The 22204-nt window shown below is 39.7% G+C and overlaps 1 protein-coding gene across 8 annotated transcripts in view; it reads left to right on the top strand.

Annotated features, from left to right (window-relative positions):
- DLC1 (DLC1 Rho GTPase activating protein) overlaps positions 1-22204 on the top strand; it is a 344822-nt gene that overhangs the window by 289122 nt on the left and 33496 nt on the right. Inside the window, exon 1 of one of the 8 annotated variants that reach the window (XM_006183133.3) lies at positions 12758-13236. The exons of 6 other annotated variants lie outside the window; for them this stretch is intronic. In XM_006183133.3, the coding sequence (XP_006183195.1) occupies positions 13200-13236 (37 nt within the window). In that variant the 5' untranslated portion in view covers positions 12758-13199. Of the gene's footprint in view, positions 1-12757; positions 13237-13277; positions 13414-22204 lie in introns of those variants that run through there. One more of the 8 variants, XM_014557923.2, reaches the window with a different exon arrangement.

Below are 22204 nucleotides of genomic sequence, written 5' to 3'. Positions count from 1 at the left end.
AGCTATGGCTCACTTATTTTCACTTCTGTGTAATATTCCACTGTGTAAATATGCCATTTTAAAGGATGCACGCTCCAGTTGATGGACATTTAGATTAGTTCCAGTTCTTCCTAGTATAATGTAACTGTAAACATTCTTGAGTTTTCTAGATGCACAGATGCAGAAGTTTCTCTAGGGTACAAACCTCAGAGCAGAATTACTGGATCATAGCATAGTCAGTGCTCAGCTTTAAAATGAATGTAAAATTGTTTTCCTAAGAGGTTGAACCAGCAATATATATAGATTCTCACCTTTACAACACTTGGCATTGTCATGCGTTTTCATTGTAAATACAGCATACGTAAAATGGTAGCTAATTATGGTCTTGATTTGCATTATTTTATTACTAACTAGTCAAAGCCTTTTGCCATATGTTTATTCATTATTTGTTTTCCCTGCCTTTCATATCTTCTAATTTATACTAATTACTGCTCTTTTGTTTATTAATTCCTTTGTTTTGCTTTCTTTGAGTTAATTTTGTTGTTTTTCTGAGCTGGGTACTTAATTAATATTTAGCCTTTCTTCTTTGCTAATATAAACAGTTAAGCGTATATATTTCATCAAACACTAGTTTCCACTGTATTTCACATGTTTAAATATGCATTACTTTCACTTTCATTCAGTACTTAAATTTTTTCAGTATAATTTCTTCTTGAATCATAAGATATTTAAAATTATAGGTAAAAATATTTAAAATGTATATTGTTGTTATTGACTTCTAACTTAATTGTGTTTTGATCAGAGAATGTGACTGTTCCGGTTATCTGTTTCTGTATAAGAAATTATCCCAAGACAGGGACATAAAACAACAGTAGTTGGTTATGCATTTTCCTCGTGGATCTGGGAATTGCCTGGACTCAGCAAGGCATTCCGTGGCATTCCTCAGGGTCTCTTGGGCAGTTGCAGTCAAATGTTAGCTGGAGTTAGCCTCTCTCAAAGGCTTCTCCTTTCATATGACTGGTGCCTGGGCTGGGAAAACTGAAAACAGCTGTGGGCTAAAACAGCTGGAGTTCCTCCGGCATCTCTCTCTCTCTCTCTCTGGCCTTTCCTTTTGGAGGCTCCACATCAGAGACTTGGGATAGCGAAACTTCTTACATGGAAGACTCCAGCATGAGCAAGTGTCCAAAGAAAACTTGCTGAAGCTACAGGACCTCTAATCCACCTTGGAAGTAAAGCAGTTTTTTGTGCCACAGTCCAGTCATTGAACATTACAAGGACCACTTGGGTTCAAGGAGAGGGGACACTGATTCCATCATTTGATAAGAGGACTGCAAAAGACTTTGTGACATGTTTTAAAACCACCACAGTGCTTGATATGATACCACTTCTTTAAAATGTGTTGAGATTTGCTTTATGGTTTAGTATATGATCAGTGGTTTTGTTCTGTTTTGTTTGTTTGGTCTTACAGGGTTGCAGGTCTTGTAGGGTTGAGAGTGTATATGTTCTAATTGATGGGTACAGATCATCTATAACACATAGTCATTAAAACTTTTCTATTTTACTTTTTTTGTCTGCTCAGCCTATCCAGAATTCAGAGAAGTCTGTTAAAATCTCTCACCTACATGATATTTGTCAGTTTCACCCTCTAATTCTACCAATATTTGCTTTGTAAATTTTGAGGTTATTTTCCTAGGGGCACACAGCTTCATAATAATTTCATTTTCATTATTAAATGAGCTTTTTAGTGTTGTGTAGTAACTCTCTTCACTGTTTATAATCCTCTTGAATTAAAGCCTTTTATTTCTATTTATGTAACTACTCTAATTTTTTTTCTCAGGTATTTGCTTGGTATATTTTCTATCCTTTTACTTTCAGCCTTTCCATATCCCAATCTTTTTAATTGCTCAAGTAAACATTATATATCTAGGTTTTTATTTATTTATTTTTTTTGGAGAACAAAATAATCTATCAGTTTTGGCTCTTAAGTGGCAACTTGAGACCATTTATATTTATTATTAGTACTGATAAATACTGATCTATTTGAACATATATGCCCCTTATTTTGTATTTTTCATTTGACCTGCTCTCTCCTATGCCTTTATCCTTTGCCTTTTTTGCTTCAAAACGTTTAAATCTCTTTGCTTTCTCATTCCAGTTTTTCCCTATACTAGTTTGGAAGTAACACACTATTTCTGTTCTTTTAGAGATTATTCTTGAAATTTTGTTATGCATACTCAAAAAATAAATATAAGGACCTTAGAACACTCTACTCCAATTATTCCCTCCTGACTTACTGTTGTCTCTGTAGTTTTTTTTTAACCTCTACAAATTAGACCTGTTATCAACATTTCTATTTTCTGTAGATAGTTTTTTTCCCCAACTTACCTGCATTTTACCAGTTTTTTTGCTCTCCCTTCTTCCTTGAACATCACACTTTTGAGGTCATTTTCCCTTTTCTGTAAGTACATCTTTCAAAATCTCCATTAGTAAAGATGTATTGGTGGTTAACTTCTTCTGTTCTTATTTTTCTGAAAATGTCTTTCACCTTCTTTCTTAAAAATTTGTTTTTATGGGCACATAGTTCAAAGTTATCTTCTCTCTCTGTTTCTCACTGTCAACTTGAAGATATTCCAATATCCTCTGGCTTACATTTTTGCTGTTGTGAAGTATGCATCAGTCTAATTGAGGTGATTTTTCTGCAGGTGATCTCTCTTTTCTTTCTAGTTTCTTTGAGATTTTTTTCTTTTTAAAGTATTCTGCAACTGCCTAGGTGTAGATTTCTTTGTATTTATTCTGCTTGGTATACTTTGTGCTTCCTGTACATGTGAATTCATGTCTTTCATCAGTTCTGAAAAATCCTCAGTCACTGTGAACTCAAACATTGAATCTTTGCTCCGTTCTCTATATTTATTCTTTCTAGGACAGCAAAACACTTATGTTTGACCTTATAATTTGATATTCCTTGTCCTCCTAAAGCCTCTGTTACATTTTTAATAAGCTTTATATTTTCTGACAGACGAAAGTTTACAGAGAAATTAAGAAATAGATTAAGAGATGTCTCGTATAACCCCAACCTTTCCCCCGCATGCATAGCCTCCCTCTTTATCAACATCCCCAACAAGAGTGGTACATTTAGTACAGTTGATGAATCTACAGGGTCACATTATTATCACCCAATATCCATAGTTTACGTTAGGATTCACTCTTGATGTTGTACATTCCATGGGTTTGGATAAATGTATGATGACAAGTATACACCATTATAGTATCATACAGAGTAGTGTTACTGCCCCCAGAGTTCTTATATATAGCACCTATTCATTCCTCCCTCCCTCCTAACCCCTGGACCCCTGGCAACTACTGATCTTTTTACTGCCTTCATAGTTTCATCTTTTCCAGAATGTAAAATAGTTGGGCTATAAAAGAAAAAAAAATTGGGGGAGAGGGTAGAAGGAAGATGAGAGAAGAAAAAGATTAGAAGAAAATACAATAAAATATCTTGCTCAGTTATTGACTGTCTATATTCACTCCTATAGGAATTCCTGTTATAGGAAATGAAATTTGTATTTAAGAGCACTGTGCAAATGAAGAGTTTTGTTACACACCATACAGATAATGGCTCAGATGTAGCAGGTTGTAGTGCATACAAACAAGACAGCCAGCACACATGTTGTCATCTTTTTATTAGTTTGATAGTTGTTTTAAAAGTGTTTGTGTTGCTGTGAGGAAAGGCATGGGTAAAAAATGTTCTATCAGTAATACTTGGGGATGGTGGTTTCATATTCTTTTATAATAATCATAATACGTTTCTTGGAAGGGAGAATAAATTTAGAAGAGAGACTAAATGTATGAAAAATGGAAAGTTACTCTTAATGAAAAGTGTGAAAGAAATCATACAAATAGAAACACTCTGTTTAAAAATCTGGGTGGGAAGATTAAAATCAAAATACAATTGGAAAATTAGAGCAGTGACACAGAAAAAAAGGAAAAGGAAGAGTTTGATTTTAAGAAGGTCATTTGAGTTGAAGAGCCTTGAAATTCTACCAAACCAAACTGCATGGTCTGAATTTCATGAGCAAGTATAAGGACCACACCACATACCTTGTGAGGCCTCGGTAATAGTAAAGAGAGTTGTCCAGGGAGGAGAAAAGCTTTACTTGTGGATTTCTGAGAAATGTTGCTTTGGTACATGAGAAACCAGCTGTCAAGAGAAAAGAGTTCTACCGTAGCCTGTGCCATCCTGGGATTTGCAGCAGTACACTCAGTGGGCCACTGTGTTCTGTTTTGAATTGGTGTGAGGCTTGATGGCCTTGACTGGATGCTCCTTCTTTTCCACCATTTTTTTAAAATTAGTGGAATTTTTAAGGTTGGATATATTAGAGCCCTATACAAGGAAGTGAATGTGAATATAAATTCAGTGTTACACTATAAATCGGGACAAACTAGAGCCTGCAGGTGGCTGAGGGGACTTGAGAGAACATCTGGTCCAATCCCTTCATTTTACATTTGAGGAAAGGGGAGAACTGAAATCCTGCTCCAGGTTCACTTAGTTTTACTTTAAAGCCCTAGACATGATTATCATTTCAGAGGGACTCAGATTCAAGTTCTTGCTTCCCTGTTATTAGCAGAAAAATCAAGCAAGCTACATAACTTCTCAGAGTTGAATTCCTTATCTGTGATAACAGTATGCAGATCCAAATTATATTGTGTATTCAACTTAAAAATCCTTAAATGATTCAGTATCCTTGTTTTGCTGTGTAAATTATATCTATTTTTATGTCTACATAATAAAATATACATACTTATATACAATGTATGTAATATATAATTCATTGGATATCATATATTATATATGTGTGTATATATATATTTTAAAAATAAACCAAAGAGCAAGAGATATTATTATGTGAGCAGCTCAAGGCCACAGATAGTACATGTGACCAGGTCAGGAACATGATTTAGATCAGCATTCTTTGTTCTACCCATGCGTGGACTTAAGGACCCTCACAGATTCATTTTTCTAATTCAGATCTGGAGAATTCTGTTATGAAATTCAGTGGGCTTTTCTAATTTTTATTTTGCTTTTTATTTTATGTTTGTTATGTCAACCCATCAAAAAGATGACCATAATCAGTATAGAAAAATCTGTTTGTCCAACAGTAGAATATTTGTGTAAGAGTGATCCAGTCATGTCTGTTATCTCCTGACACATCCTCAAACGTCAGTCTTTCACAATGTGTGATTCTTATTGCCAGGACTACTTTTAAAAATGCCTTATTTGTTGCCTTGCAGTTCCCTCCTGCACAGCTTAGTTCAACGAAATCCATAAGAGATAACTGACTGAGTTAGTTATGCATGAAAAGCCAAGCTTGACGACTAACTGCAGCTTCATTCTCCTGTTGGCCATTAAAGTAAGTTAATGATCTGGAGCTGTGTAGGGGTTTCCAGAAATAACACTGTAATGGCCAACATGCTGTAGTTAGCAGCTGAGAAAAAGAACTGTTTATTATTTTTCAGGCAGTTGCCCAAACCCATGCCATACTATTTTTTATTCTAAGACCAAATCTACTATGAAGAAAAGCAACACATTACAACTCAAATGAACACAAACCATGTCCTTAGTGAAAACAAACTTATGAGTGATTTCATGTAGACTTTCAAAACTATGGTAGAGAATTTTCTTTGAGCAGATTGCTTTCAAATGATACTGATTTAAAAGTCAGAATTTAGAAGGAACCACATGAATGGCTCTTTTGAACAAGGAGATAGAGAGCAATACTAAAAATAATTTTTTGCCCACAAGGTGAAAGGCTAAAAAATGGCTATCTTGGCATTGGACTTAGTTCCAGAAACCTCTTAGGTGCTCCAAGATTTATTTATCAGTAGATATATATGCACACACTCACATACATACATATGGAAAATTTGAAAATCAAAAAGTTTCTCAAAAATTCAGTACCTCTGGGTCTCCAACTTATACCCTGACTCTGCCAGCCTTTTGCAGTGGATCTTTATGGAGGCATAAAGGCATCTATTTGTGATGCTAGAGGAGATAGGAAAATCAAATAAGACAGCTAGAATATTTCTTTGAGTAAACAATGAAACCTGTAACTAGAAATAAAGCAAAAATCCCACCCATTAAATGACCTTGTTTTGTAAACTGATTTTGTGTCTTAGCATTTCTGGCTTCATACCATATAGGGAAAACTATTTAAGTAAATTTCTAGTTAATCATTAAAAAGAACAAATAAGTAAGATCTTTGAATTTTGTTTTAATCTTGTTAGTTTTTTAATGTCATAAATAAGCGTAAAAGGCAATTAACAAACTAGTAAAAATATTTTTATAATAAATGACAGATAGTTAATATGTTTAAGAAAAGACAAAACGCTTCATCAAAAAGAAGAGCTATAGAATTAAATTACCTAATTACCTAAAAATTACCACCTGTTAATAAACATGAAAATATTCAACCAATATAACAAAGGACCAGACACAATAGGACAAATACTGTATGATTACACTTACATAAGGTGCATGGAATAATGAAGTTCCTAGAGCCAACAAGTAGAACGGTGGTTACCAGGGACTGGGATGGAGGAGAATGGGGAATTATTGTTAAATAGATACAGAGCTTCAGCTGGGGAAGATGGAAAAGCTCTGGAGATGGTTAGTGATCATAGTTGCCCAACAGTGTGAATGTACTTCATGCTATTGACCTGTGGACTTAAAAATGGTTAAAATAAATTTTATGTTATGGATGTTTTACTATAATAAAAAATTATCCAGTTTAGTATTCAAACAAGTGTAGACTTGAATAATAATGAGATAATATATTTTTGCTAATTAAATAGCAATAGAAACAGAAATTATAATGCTGGCAATACTTAATGTGAAAAGAAATTTAAACACTGGTGAAAATGTAGAATAGATAAAAAAAAAAATTTATGGATGCCAGCCTGGAAGTACATATCAAATGTTCTAATACTCTTTGACCTCTTAATTCAAAGTAAGTGAATATGCCCAAGGAAATTATCATTCTTGTTCTTTAGAATTTATTATACAATAATGTTCAATAAAGAAAAAATGGTGAAAAGTCTAAAGTTCAACATTAGTTGATTAATTTGTTATGTATCCATAAGACAGAATATGGAGCAACTATAAAAAGCCATATTCTTCAAGTATGTTAAGTGAAATAAAATATTACAAAACAATATATACTATGATCCCAATTTTGTACAATAAAGTATCTGTCCTTAAAAAACAGACTGGGAAGAAAGATATAAAAATGTAATTCATCTGCAGTTGCCTCTGGTAGTGTGATTATAAGCAGGTTTAATTTTTTCTTTATACTTTTCCATATTTCTGAAACTTTAGCTATAAGTATTTTATAATCATAAAATTTACATAATAAGAAAGCAAAAGATTAAATATTATCAGTCCTTATAAAATAATGTTGTCCATCCTCAGCTTTCAATAAATTATTTGCTATAAGCTCAAAAAAAAAAAACCTGTTAAATCAAGGAAAATGTCAGAATAAAGAATCAAAAGCATGCCATTAAAATTGGCGAATTCAATGAGGAAGTAGCCCAGTTTCTTTTGTGGATTCAAAAAGAATCACAATTTTTACTTTTCCCTAGCTTGATCTTCATGTTGTCAGAGGCCTCTTGAAAAAATCAGAATCCTCATGGAAGATCCACTGGAAATTGGGGCGGCAGAGGCACTGACTAGTGTCCCAGGGTCACTTCTCTGCTGTTTTCAGCAGTGAGGCCTTGGGCTGATCAACTACCTGTGCTATTAAATGAAATAGCCTTTCAAAGGAGAATCTACTGTGAATACAGTAATTATCTTAGGAAAGAATGCCCACTGATTTCTCAAATCAGGATTGAAAATTCAGTATGTCCAACCCACCAGTGAACTATCACAGAACCATACCTGTTTTGACTTTTCACCTAAGAGCTTTCTCCTCCAAGCCCTCTATGTTCTTTTTTTTTTCTTTTTTTGTCATTTACTGAAGTTTTTAAAAATTTGGATATAATGGACATATAACATTATATTAGTTTTAGGTGTAAAACGTAATGATTCAGTATAGGTATATATTGCAAAATGATCACCACAATGAGTCTGATTAACATCTATCACCACAAATCATTGCAAAATTTTTTTTCTTGTGGTGAGAACTTTCAAAATCTATTCTCTTAGCAACTTTCAAATATGTAGTACAGTATTATTAACTATAGTCACCATGCAGTACATGATATCCTAGGACTTAGTCATTACTGTTCATTTTTGTTGCATCAGCACACTGGCTTTTCTAGGGTTTAATAAATATTTGTTAAATGATAAAAGTTCTATGCCAGGCTGGTTCATATTTGGGGCTTCAGTGATTATCCAGAAAGTAGATTTATATTACATTTATGCAGGAACAAGGGACTTATCCCCTCTTAACTAAAACTGTCACTGATAGACCAAGTAACCTTCTCCGTATTTTAAACTTTAGTTGTTCAAAATATGTAGTCTAAAAAAAGGTCTGACTGAATGAGAGCTATTCTAGGTCGAATTAAAAGAAGGCTAATTTATTTCAGCTCCTAAACCCTCTCTTTTTCTCCTCTTTCCCTATCCTACATCCCTGGCATCTGAGTTTCAAATATTTCTGAAAAGGCTAAATACCAGGGTTAGACAGTGGGAGAACTCAGACTTGGGTCACAGAAAATTAACCATAAATAAATGTTTTAAGGACCAGTCATTAAATTTCAAATTTAATTATTTCTCTGAAGTGGATACTGTTTATAAATTATTTTCACAACTTTCTACTGTTTGTCATATTTCCTTTGAACATTACAAATAAACTATTTTCCGCACTCATTTCACAATGCTCCATTGAACACAAATTACATTACAACATTCTCCAAGCACAAGAGTGTTTTAGTTCCTATGGGAGAGAAATAAATTTCCAAAGAGATTGCTTGGCTTATATCACTGGAGCAAAGGCTTAAACTAGTTGCTACAGGGCTAAATGAAGCCCAAAGTTGAAATTACTTGGAATGGGTTTCAATTTTTTTTAATTGGTTGCCAGCATCTAAAAATTGGGACATGTGGTATAAAAATTTAGAAATCTAGGGGCTGTTGAAAAAAACCTTTAAACCCAGAATAATGGGTTGCTGTAACACAAGCCAACAGCCAAATGAGCCTCAGTAGCACTGCCCTCTTGGAGGGGTCCTGGGTTCCTCACTTCTTACCACCCCACCGTAGCTTTTTTTCCTTGCCAGCATTACCTGCCTGAGTGCCTACGGACACCTGAGTTTTATTATTTTTTTTAATAGGAAAAAAAATAGGAAAAATGCAAGAGGGTGCCCTTGGGCAATTGCAATGATATCTAATATCATTTGTTAAAATAGAGTAGGAACCGGAGAGTAACCCACTCAAGTCACTCAGCTTTCTGTCAGGCAGTTTAGGAGTTGGCTATGTGATTTTTTCTTGCCTTGGTAGTATGACACTTGAATGTGAAGACTGTCAAGTAGAGAACAGGGTGTGGCTATCCCTGTGAATAGCTTCCCGGAAGCTGATGCTCCAGAACTGCGGAAGAGTGCCTAGGGAAGTGAAAAGCAGCAGATGTCCTCAGGGCAAATCTTTCTTCATTGTTTGTTTTAACCTGCCATTGAGAACAGATAATTAAGGGCAGCAACAAAAGAAACAAAACCTGGTGTAATTTGTAGGGTGGTTGTTGTTGTTGTTGTTGTTGTTGTTGTTGTTTAATAAATCTCATGTATTGAAGGGGTTTCAGAGTATGGTATACAGCTGGTGGGGAAATGGGCTACATTAATCCCTGCTGCTTAAGACTCCAGTGTTTCAGTACCCAAATCTCATGTCATGTGTCAGCTAACAAGCCCAGTCTCATGGCATCTTCCTATGACAGACAAATGAAGGTGATGAGTTGTAGATTAAATGGAGAAGAAGGACTCTGCGCTGTCCTGGGTTCCCTATTTCATCTGGTAAAGGATCACTGTTTGTTTAACTCTTAATGACTTTCCCACTTCTTCCTTCCCCCAGTTTGTAAAGGCTTCTCAGATTCACAAAGGTTGAAGTCAAGGTCTTGTCTTTGTTTTCATCTTCTCCTGGATGATTATTTAAATACAAATTGCATGGCTTTGTTATATATATGGCTTAGTAATATATAATAATAATAATGTCTAGCTTCATCAAGTGCTTATTATGTGCTAAGCACTGATGTGCATGATCTTACTCAATCCTCATTAAAAACCTCGTGAGATACGCATTATTTCAACCTTTTTTTTCAAAGATGAAGAAACTGAAGTTTGGGAGGCTAAACAGTGTGTTCATCACACAGCTGGTAAGTGGCCTGTTCAAAAGTCCAACTTTCAACCACTGTTCTATCACTGTAGCAGTCTTCAAAATGTAGTATGTCCATTTCTAATGGGAGTAGAATTTATAAAATGGAATTTGGGATTTGACAGGCTGTATCAATAAGCCAAAGAAAGGAAGATGATGACATTCAGGGAAGGCCAAATGCAAACCAATGCATCACCAAGGAAAGTGTGTCTGGAGTTATTAGTGTTATTAGACAATGAGCATCCCACATCCCACAAACCTCCAGAGAAGTGGAGTGAAATTAGAGAAGATCCAGAGAAGACAACATCAATAATCAAAGAGAAAGGAATGAGGCTTGACAAGAAGAAACAAGAAGATTGGCAGGTTTTATTCTGGAAAGATGAATACTTAGTGGTAGTGGGGAGGCACACATCAGGACTCCCGGAAACCTAATTCAGTTAAAACACAATTTCACCCAGCTAATAATAAACATTAAGAGCTTATTCTGAGAACTGATATACTTTGGAGGAGATGCTTAGATTACAAATATTTTTAAGGTTTGGATTGTTAACAAATAAGCAAAGTTTGTGTGTTTAGGAGATATAGTCATATTCCTATGTTCTAAGTTTGAAGTACCCACTGCATCCTGAGAGAAATTTTCAAAATGCACATCTGATCAAAGGATGCCTTCTTCGATTAAAATGGCTTCTCATTATTTATTGCTGTTAAGGATTTTAAAAAAAACGTCCTCAATACAGTCCTGCAGGGAATTAATTTGCCCTTACTTTTCCAGCCTCCCCTGAATCACACTCCTCCTTGCTGGCAACGCTGGGAATTTTGACAGTTCTCCCAGACTTCAGAGGGAAGTTCCCTCTTCTTGTCTTCTTGGGCCAGGCCAGGTCCCCACTTCCCAGGCCTTCACAGCACCTCTTTTTCATAAGACCCTGTTGTTTCCTCAGCAGACTTACACTCTAAGCAGGCTGAGGCAGGTCTGCCCTTGCTTAGCTCGGTGTCCCCAGCAGCTATAGCAGGTCAAAGCCCTGGAAATACCTGTTAAGTAGAGGAGCCCCATGCACCCCTGAGATGCCACTCTTCAGAGCCCAGTTCTGCTTTGGGTAAATTAGGGAGTCAGTGGTGGAGTGAGCATTTTTATTTTATTTTTGAAAAAGTAGGGTGAAAAAGAATCTTGTGTGTGTAATCTAAGACATGGCTATGAAATCAGTCCATTTTAAACTATAATTAAGAGACTAAATTTTCCCATTTGTATTTAACCCTATTTAAAAACAGACTTAGCTCTAAGGTTTTGTGTCCCCTCCTCTGCTTTATACACCTCCATCTAAGACACTATATATACTTCACTTACTTATTTTGCTTATTGTGCATCTTCCCCACTAGGAAGTAAATCCAGAGGGAAGGGAAATTTATCTTTTTTGCTCACTGCTTTATCTCCAGAGCCTGGAACAGTGTTTGGTACATGGTGAATAAATGCTCTGGATATACTTGTTGAATGAATGAGTTTTTGTTAGTAGTTTTGTTTACCCAGAGGTAATAGGCAGAAAGCATCAATTAGCCCCAAAGTAAATTTTCACGCAATTCTGAGTATTTAAAAATTTTAGGTATTGCAGTCACTTGTGATCTTTTAAAATGAGGCTTCCTTTTATATAAGGGGCCTTCAAATTACAGTGCATCAGAATCGCCTGAGGGCTCGTAAAAAAATGCAGATTCTCAACATGAGAGATTATAATTCTGCAGACTACAGTCCACTCTACCAGTTACAGGAGCTGCATTGGGTTATAGCCCATGGGCCGTGGTTTGGAAAACACTGGCTATGACTGCACACAGCGGATTCAACACGTGCTGAGTAAGAGCTGTCCCTCTCTACAGCAATGTCAACTACTTACATTGGCTCTGTATTCCTGCACTCTTCAGCAGTGAATGATGAATGTCCGAGGGACAGGTACACTTCTTCCCATTTAAAGGTGTGGAAACACTCATACACCCTCTCTTCCCCACTTCGTCTCCATTCCCAGGAATTTATGCGGTTCCTACCAGGATGAAGGGCAGAATGACATAGGTTTAAAAAAAAAAAAAGTGTGCAAATCTACCAGTAAAAAGATACAGTGAAAGTGCGCGTTGTCCCAGTGTGGCGCCCAAACCTCACTAGCAAGTAAATGCCTTGTGGGTCTAACCTTTGCCTTTGCCCCGCTAGGCCAATAGTTGGAGACTTGTAGGCGCTTCCCCCTGCAGACCTCAGGCAGGGGCAAAGCATTCCAGCCCCGGGCGGAGGAGGAGCGGGAAGGGGCCAGGAGGGGCGGGGCCAGGGGACTGCTTGAGGAGGTGGCGGGCCAGCCCTGCAGTGGGGAGGAGGCGAGAGGCAGGGCAGACAGGGACCGGGCCGGGGTGGGGCAGTGAGGGGCGGGGCATTGAAGGGCGGGGCCGGGGGAGCGAGGTGGGGCTTGAGAATTGCGAGAGGCCCCTGCTGGCGACACTGGCGGCGAGGAGGAGGCGACCCGCCGGGCCTGGTCCCTCCCCTCGTGGGTGAGTGCTGCTTCAGCCGGGCGAGGCCAGCAGGCTACGCGGGAGGCAGAGCGCTCCAGCCGCTTCTGCGAAGGAGCTTCTCTCCGATCCTTGTCATGGCCGAACTCCCCTGCGGCAGGAGCCCCCGCTCCCGGGCTTCTCGCCCTGCTCCCTGAGCACTGTCCCTTTTCGATCTCTGGAAAACTCCGCCTGCTTTCTGGGGCCTTGGCGAGGGGCACGGAGTGGCGATCAAGGATGCGCTGAGGACCACCAGGGCGCACGTCTTAAGTGCCGCCGTGGGTCCCGGCGCTGGAGCAGAGCTGCCTGGTGCTGCCTCGATTTCCCCCTGCGCGCCTGTCGTCCCCCGCAGCGCTTGATGTGCAGAGAGAAGCCGGACACCATGATCCTAACACGTAAGCTAGATTTGTGCCTTGCCGTCGGGCCGGCTTCGGGAGCCAGCTGCGGAGGGGACCTGCCTCGGAGGAAATGTCACCCTGCCTTGTCAAGTCGATGCCTGACGTTCTGTGCTTTTGCAGCGCTGTCCGAGGAGACTCGGAACCGAGTCGCCCGAGTTTCTTGGAGTGGAGGAGGTGGAGTGTGGGGAAAACAAGGGTCGTAGTCCGGGGAGGGAGGTCTTAATCTCGGGTAATGACTCCTGGGGACAGCGGGCTGGTGCTCTGGGTGGGCTCCGGGAAGGGCTGCGGGCTGAGGGGCGACCGTGACTGATGAAGTGAAACCACATTAGCTTCCAGCCTAGGCTCCGGGCGAAGGCCGGCCTGGGGGCTCAGGGTTGATTGGCTTCCTGCCCAGCCGAACTAGCGGCCCTATAATTCTTATTCTAAATCCCAGGCTGTGGCCTCTGACTCCAAGGGGCGCGGCGCGACCTCCTTTCCACTCTCGCCTTCGGGGACCGTTCCGGGCTCCGTACTGGCTGTCCTTCACCATCCAAGTACAAAAATCAACGCTGACTCCCCTTGAGAGTCTATTACTTAGGAATGTTCAGACCATAGTGGTCGTCGTCATCGTCGTCGTCGTCGTCGTCGTCGTTGTTGTTGTTTAGACCATAGTGGTCGTTGTTGTTGTTGTTGTTTAACTACTTGAAAGTAAATTCACCAAAAAATTGTCTTAGTTTCCAGCCGTTTTTGTTGAAATATTTTAAATGCTGAAAAATAACAGGCTTAGCCAGGGAAGTCTCTCTTTGGTGGTTGCCGGGCCAGGAGAGCGTTGGAGCTGTTTAGCCAGCCCCAGCGCTTGCATGTGGGGGCGCCTGCTGGAAGGCTGCAGTGTGCCTTCACGTGCTGGGCCGTTGGTCTGGGTTTCCTAAAATGCCCCATGGAAATGCCCACGCCCTTAGCTCGGGAGGAGGCGCCCGCGCGCCAGAGTCCCGGGGCCGGCGACAGGAAGGAAGCACGCCGCCCTATCTGAATTTTTTTGTAACAAGGTGAAGGCTGTTTAGACCCATGCCCCACTCTGTGCCCCTGTCCACACCTCCAACGTCTCGGGCCGAGCCTTTGATTCTTCAGGAGTTACACCTCTGGCCGGCGCAAACAGACGCCGCCACGTGTAACTACAGTCTTGGCGCGATCCTCCAGCGCGCAGCCCGGGTCATGTGGGGAGTCAGAGCGGACCCGGGGTGAGGTCCGCGCGGTGGGAATCCTGAGTCTGCAGCCTGCTAGCTGAGCGAATCCGGAAAGTGACACGACCTCTCTGTATCTCCTTTATCTGCAACGTGAGGGTAGTAACGTGTATACCGCGCGGGGAGGTGCTGAGGATCAAACGAGCTAATACAGTGTCTGGGACTATGGTTCAGTAAATACTCAATATGCTAATTGCTGTAGAAGGAAACCCCTCTGTGTAGTCATTAATCTGCACTGTGGAGAAGAAAACCTTGCCCCACGCTTGCTTTGACCGAGTCATTTTACACGCAACTCGGTTAGGAAATGGGTAAATTCTTAGGATTCAGAGGCTTCCTCAGCGATTGCGCTTGAGGTGGAGGAATGCAGCCCAGGCACAGCCATCGGTTACCGAAAGATTCATGAGGATGGCGTGTATGACGCATTTGGGTGGGAAAAAAAATCACAGCTCTGGAGAAGGCAGAATACTGTCTCAGATTACATTTTTTGCAAAACTCTGTTTGCTGAAGGGATGAGGGGAAATAATAGCCCAGCAGAACTCTGGATGTAAATCTATCAGCAGCTCCAAGAGGTTGTAATTGAGCATCCATCTGGACTGCAGGCTGGTCCTCTGCAGAGATAATTTGCCGACCATAAGTGTGAAAGTAATGGAGGCACCCAGTGCCATCTTGGCTTGCAGACTGCAGCAGATGGTCAGAGGGGTGCCCTGTAAGTCAATAGCCCCTCTAATAGAACTAAAGTCCTGGGAAATGAGTGTCGAATAGTTAGCAGATGTGCCTTCAGACGTTACTTCGAGACGTTATCTGAGAAAATGTTGGCCATTGCATGTATTAACTTTTATTGTGGCCTGCTAGATTTACAGCATGGCCCAAACCTGGGGTGCACACTTTTTTCATTAGCACTACTGTTCAGAGTTTAAAATGAAGCTCAGCAGACTGACTTTCTCTCCCAGCTGTTTTTAAAAATTTGCTTTTGACAAAAACAGATTTTATTTTAATTCAGGCTGAGTGACACCTTACACAAAACTGGCTGGATGCTCAAGAAAGGAGTCTGACTTGGTTTCCTTACTCCACAGAATCAGATTAAATAGCTTCCAATTTAATCTTTCCCTAGGGTAGATGAGAAATGTCATTTCAGTGAATTACCTGTGCCTAACTTCCTAATTGTAGATCTAATGAGAAACACCATTTAACTCCGTAAAGACTGAAAAGGTTTAACAGTTAAGTAATGAATTATGGTTAATTGAAGGCAGTGTTCCAAATTTTAATACACTGGACAAATCAAAGGATTTACCTATAGTCCTACAGCAAAGATGACATGATGCCCCTTAAAACTAAAGAGTTTTTGTTTGTTTTGTTGTTGTTCTATATTGTAGTTCAAAAACCACAGACCAAGTGAAGCTTAAGGGCTTTTTCACATAAAAAAAGGGATGTTTGGTTGCTTCTGGAAAATATATAGATTAATAGAAAAACATTTTATAATTAAACAAGTTACCACTGTGAAGTGATTGAAAAATGTAGATAGTACTTAAACTCTTATGTGTAAAAACTAGTGTGGGGCTTTGAAGGGGGTATGGGAGGCTAGAGTGAGATGCCTTCCAATCAGAGGCTTGGTGGGATTCTAAGAGGTGGTTTCAAATACAAAAATAAGTACTTGGGTTTCCCTTGGTGTCCCCATGGAGATTTTAAGCCATGATGCAATTCAAATGAGGGTGGTATTTTTATGACTTAGGCTAGTAAATATGCAATTTGAAAATATTCAGGGAAGGATGATTTGATTCAGAAGAATGGGGCATCCAAAGTACAGTGGGTGAAGTGAATCATACTTTTTTTGAAGAGAGCCTTGTGCTGGACAGGATGGTCCAGTATTGTAAACACGCGTTTCTCATGCTTAGCTCTCCTTCCCAGCAACAGGAAGACGGAAATGAGGCCATGCAAAAAAAAAAAAAAAAGAACTCTGAAGGTTCCAGACAATACTTGACCCACCCTAGTATTCACCCTGTACAACCAGAAGACTTGCAAAAGTAAAAATAACTTCAGATGTTTCCCCTTCCTCCCTGAACATAGCCAAATCACTAAAGACCAAATGCTCGGTGCTTCAGAACATTACCGCACAAGCTGGCCCATGGTGTAACTGGTAGGGAGGCTCACGTCATGCCAAGCCTGTTCTTGAAATTATAAAGCAGACCTGGGGAGAAAGGTGATTTTTCTTTTTTAAAGTTGGCTTAGTCCAACGCTTAGGAATATAGGAGTTGGGATCTAGTGGAGGAGAGAGAATTTAATTTCCAAACCTAGTCATTCCTCTGAGTTTCTCTGAGGCGCTCATTTTAACAGGATTTACCTCTAAGGTACTTACTTTGGAGTTGTGGGGCTACAATACAAAGGAATAATCTATACAGCATTCAAGAAACCAAAGATTGTCCTCACCGTGGTGGTCAGGGTGAACTAATGCCCAGCCATAAAGTGTCAGTATCCAACACCATGTCCTAAAAAGCACAGACCCAAGTGCCTCTTTAACATGGCTGTGAAATTAGGAGGAAAATGCTTTTCTGGAGTGGACTTTGACAATTGTCTTTGTATCCGATTGTGTGACCATTGTGTAGGGAGGAATTCTGAGACTTGAAGGGTAATTCTTACTCCTTTAAGGAAGACAGCGCTGTAGGGTTAAAATATGTTTTATAGGAATGGATGGCTGGAGTGAGTACAATCAGTGGTGTTTTCTTTCAACCCAAAACTAGTCAGAAATCTAATTAATGTAAAAAGGGTTAATTCCCAGCTGAGAAAGACTCTTCCTGTCTGTTTGCACTTTTCCTTTGGGGATCCTGTGTTATTGTTAAGGATTATCATGATCAATGATAAGGAATAGGGTCTAGTCCTGCCGGGAATTCTTTAATTAGGTCTACTAGGCCTTCTTGCCATCCTAATTAACAATGGTCAGGAAGAAAGACCTGCATATTTAGGGTGTGTATATGTGTATGTGTGTGTGTGTGTGTGTATTTATAACATATATAAATAAAGTATATATAAAGTATATATACATGTTTATAGTCTCTCACAAGCAACAGTTAGTCTACTCTAGTGTGGAAAAAACCTTTAATTTTTATAAAGAATCCATAGACTTGGCAGAACAGTAACAACAGCATAGAAGCTAAAATTCATCCTGACGTTTGCTTTCATTGTCACAGTTAATCTTCACGGCAGCTCCACAAGGTAGGTATAATTATTCCCATTTTACAAATGAGGAGTCTAAGGCTTGCGGGAGTTAAATATCTTGCCTAAGATCACTCATTGTACAAGGTGGAGCTAGGATTTCAACCAGGTTTCTGTGGCTGTAGATTCCAGTTATGGATGTATATTTGGCAGGAGTTGGTTCAATGGAGGAAACAATATTTAGTGGCCAAGTAGAGCCTTGCGGTAACTTTGTGGTTTCCTAGGAGGCTTGTGCTGGTAGGTCAGGAGATATAATGTTCAGTCCGGGATTGACAAATGAGTGGTTTCTGCGTCCCCTCTAAGGGGCCTCATGCATGGAGGACCAGAGCCTTTAATATTTGGAGAAGGGGGTTGGGATACCATTTCCTAGCCTCTATTGATTGTGCTGAACCAAGCTGTCTTCAGTGAAAGGATTCCAAAATTATATTTCTAAGGGAAACTTTTCTCCCAGATGTCACTGGAAACATTTTGAATGGCATCTGGAAAATGCCTACCTGTGAGGAAATAGTGTTCTTGGGCACCAAGAGGTAAAATATTATTCCTGGTAAAGTCGGGCCAGAACCCAGTATGAATCAGTCTCTCTTAATCCTTCATCCTTGGTTTTCATTCTGCTACTGGTGAGCTTCATAGTTCACCCACATAGATCACAACTCAGTAGCCTTCTTCTGTCTTACCCCCCACCCCGCCCCCAGGAGCAAAATCAAAGGCTAATTGAAGTCTGAGGTCAGTGCAGCCCAGTCCTCAGATGCCTTAGACACCTCCCCTCCACATTGTGTTCTCATCCCTGCCCCACCTCTGAGTGTCCTGCCGGGAGGGCTGGAGGCTGCTTCCTGCCGCTCGACAGAAAGGCGCCTTCCTCCTCCTTGCAGGAGTCTCTAGAGGATGTCTGAGGGACAAAAGTTTTCCACGCCCTGAGGTTGTAGCCTTTCCCAGGCTGCAGCACTCCGGAAGCCTTAGAGGAAGAGACCTGGGAGGCAAAATGGCCTGTGGCCCATGCCCAGGGCTGTACTCCAGCTGTGCCATGCCCTTTGTCACACTCAGGTGACAAAGTAGATAGAAGATGCTGAAATCCTGAAATTGTGAAATCATTTTCACCTCCCTCTTCAGCTCAGAAAGGACATCAAACTGTATAGTATCAAAAAGGGATCTTGTCTTGTGCTTGTGCATTTGTTAAAGTCATTCCGTGGGAAATTCCAGAACTTTGCAAAGGCAGCCTGGAAAAACATTGCCTCTTCCCTACTGAGGGGCAGCTGAGTTGCCTGGAAGTTCAGTAACTAGTCCAAGGTCGTATGTGAACTGAGTGGAACCCCTTCCTGCCCACATGTGTAAGCAAAACAGAGAAGCAACAAAATGAGGATCTCAATGTGCTTGTAGGGAAAACATATGTTATAAAACCAGTAACGTTCCTAAACTAAACAAATGTACCTGAATCAACTTTTGACCAGTAGATTGTGTGTTTGGGGGGCTGAGTGTCTCATAAGCAATTTTGATGAAGATAATTCTTTAGCTCACCTGGAAGACAATAATCCTTATTTTTCTTACTCACCTTTTGCACAAAACTGAGAAAGTCAGGTTGAACACAGGCATACCTTGGAGGTATTGCATGTTTGGTTCCAGGCCTCCTGGTAAAGCGAGTCACATGAATTTTTTGGTTTCCCGGTGCACATAAACGTTATGTTTACATTTTACTGTAGTCTGTTAAGTGTGAAATAGCGTTATGTCTAAAAAACAGTATATATACCTTAATTTTTTTTTAAATGCTGTTGGAAAAGCATCCCGAATAGTATTGATCAATGCAGGGTTGCCACAAGCCTTCAATTTGTAAAGACTGCAGTATCTGTGAAGTACAATAAAGCAAGGTCTGCCTGCAATGTTTCCTGTTTGAAGTTAGACATAGGAGTGGCTCTAAGCTGCTTGCATTAACCAGTGTCTGCCATTTTTTAATTTTCATTGGTCTTTGATAAAGCTGCTGGGTGTTTCATTCTATTTTTGATTTTTTTTTTCTCTGTGAGAATGGACTGAAAGATGAGTGATTTCTTTAGAATTCCTCACTATTCCTTTTATTTCTAACTTAAGGTTTTTGTAGCACTACAATTTGCACAGTACTTTATCTTTGCTGTGCTGTAATACTGTAGAACTTAGGGCAAAAGTCAAAGATTGGGGAGAGGGTGCTTAGTAGAATAAGCTTTGCTAACATACATTTAAAAAAAAAGACTTGATGAGCCTGTCAACCTTTCACTGGGGAGATAAGGGGGTGGGTGTTATTTTAGGTTTGTAACCAGGTATTTTTGCCTTGAAAAAATAAGTTAGAAAGTGGGTTATATAATCTTAAAACATTGGCTTCACTTACTGAAAAAAATGAAACTCAGAAAAACAAGGACCCTCAAAACTATGTTATCTAGGTGGTTTCCTTTCTTGAAGTTGTTATTTTAATCTATCCAATTATCATCTTTAAAGAGCTTAGTATTTTAAGAGCCATAGCAATGCATGGTTTGAAATGCATAAATGTTTGATGTAGAATACTAAAAGTGTGAGAGAGTGTGAGTGTACGTATGTGTGTGTAAACGAAAGTTTTTTCACCCTGCCCCAGATTGAAATGAAGTAGGAAGATGTAATGATGCAGTATCTATTTCCTTAATAGTTTATTTTAATTTCAGTTTGACTCTTTTTGTGCTGGGTAGTCAGTGCCAATTTTTGATTCATTGGGAGAAGTTTTCTGTTCCTGGAAGTAAGTGGATCAGCTCAAGTCTGGAGTTCCTGATAGTGCCTGGTCATGCCTGGACTTAAATTCATACCGAGCTGTTTGCCTTTGCAGGGGAAGGGCACATATTTTTTGATGTGAGCTACTTGCCTTTTTCCTGGTTTGTGTGTTAAAAAACAGTGTTTTGCAAACACTTGACCTAAATGGTCCCCAAAGGGGATTTCAATTGATTTCATTTCTGCATAGCTGGAGTGTGGCCTTCTGTGCAGAATTTCAGGTGTAGGTTTGCCTTGTGGGTCCCAAGGTTCCCTTCTTTCAAAGCAGAACCATTTATTAAGTTGTCATCACATCTTTGGGGAAAATGGGTCATTTTCCCTCCTGTATATTATTTCTAGGAATATTCTTTACTAGAAAGCAACATATCTGCCTCCAAACCTCAAGCCGGAGGGGGGAAAAAGCCTTAGAAAGAGAACGCCCTCAAAACTCCCCGTTCTTACTTGTACTGAAAAACAGTCCAGTGATTTAAAAGTGAGAGTAATCTTTGTAGGCAAGACTGCAGGGTGCAGAAAGTTCTCTCACCTGGGAGAGAGGGCTGGGTAGCTCTGGGACTTTAAGCAAATTACCTAAACTTTAGACCAGCTTCTTCATTTGTAAAGAGGGAAAAAAAAAGTAAAAAGTTCCAAGATGCATTCCAGCCCAATTCACGGATTCGGTATATACCAGAATAGTGCTATTAACTGAAACACAAACGTACAAGATCAGTAAGCAAAATAAAACTCAAGAGTTTTCTGTGGGTTGAAGTGTTTTCTTCCTAACTAAAAGATTAGTTTTAGTTTGAGGGCTGTAGACACACATGCAAAAACATCTAAGGTTTTGAGTTCTCTGTAATATGAACATAGGCTTTGTGGGACAAATCAAGAAATTGATCTATTAAGAAACAAATTAGATGTTTTAGCAATAAACTTCAGTAAATTTACAAAATTGGGGAACTCAAAGCAGTTACTACTGATCCAATTTTTTGAGGGAAGAAGGATGTCTCCATGTAGTTGATGATAAATCTGGAAAATTAACAGTAGAAATGGAACCTATTTTAATGCTATCTTAGCGAGCAGGAGAAATGGGCATAAAGGAATTCTTAGAGTCAGAAACGTAGGGAATTTACAAAGCCTATGGCAATCCCAGATTTTAAAGATGAGGAATCCGGTCCAGAGAGATTATTTTCTTAAGGCTACTTAACTAAGCAATGAATTCTTTCCTGGACCTGTTTTCATGACCTGTTGCAGGTAATACTTTGACCCCTTTCTGTGATGGATTATTAGAGGGAACTTGGGACACTCAGATGGAGTGCTCATGTCCGCTCTGTGAGATAACCTGCTTTCCCCTTCCTGCCTCCTCTTTGTTCTGTGTTACAGGAAATCGAGACTGCTTACCATTCCTTCACACACACCTGCTCTGTGCTTTGCCAGCTCTCCACTGAGTTTATTCTGTCTCTTTTCCTCCAGATCTCCTCTCCCACAATCCAGTCTTTAAGTGAAAGATCACAACCTCCTTAAATAAGGCAGAGCATGAAAATGAGTGCTGGAGAACCCCCTCCCCTCCATCTCTGAATTCATACCTGTCTTTCCTGTGTACAGCCCCCTCTGTACTATACAGAAGTGTCTTAGTTTATTCTTTCTCTTTCTTCCTTTTTTATTTTTCTTTCTCTGTAAGAAAAAGCTGCATGAGAATAGTGAATTTCAAATGGGTTGTTTTGGGAGGTAACAAATAGCATTTTTTAAAATAGAATAGAAAAATGTAAGACAGCATTACTTACTGTAAATGCTATGTGGGGAAATTT

Source organism: Camelus ferus, chromosome 26 (assembly GCF_009834535.1).
Source record: "Camelus ferus isolate YT-003-E chromosome 26, BCGSAC_Cfer_1.0, whole genome shotgun sequence".
NCBI lineage: Eukaryota > Metazoa > Chordata > Mammalia > Artiodactyla > Camelidae > Camelus > Camelus ferus.
Note: the sequence above shows the minus strand (reverse complement) of the source record. Positions and strands in the feature narration are given on the sequence as shown.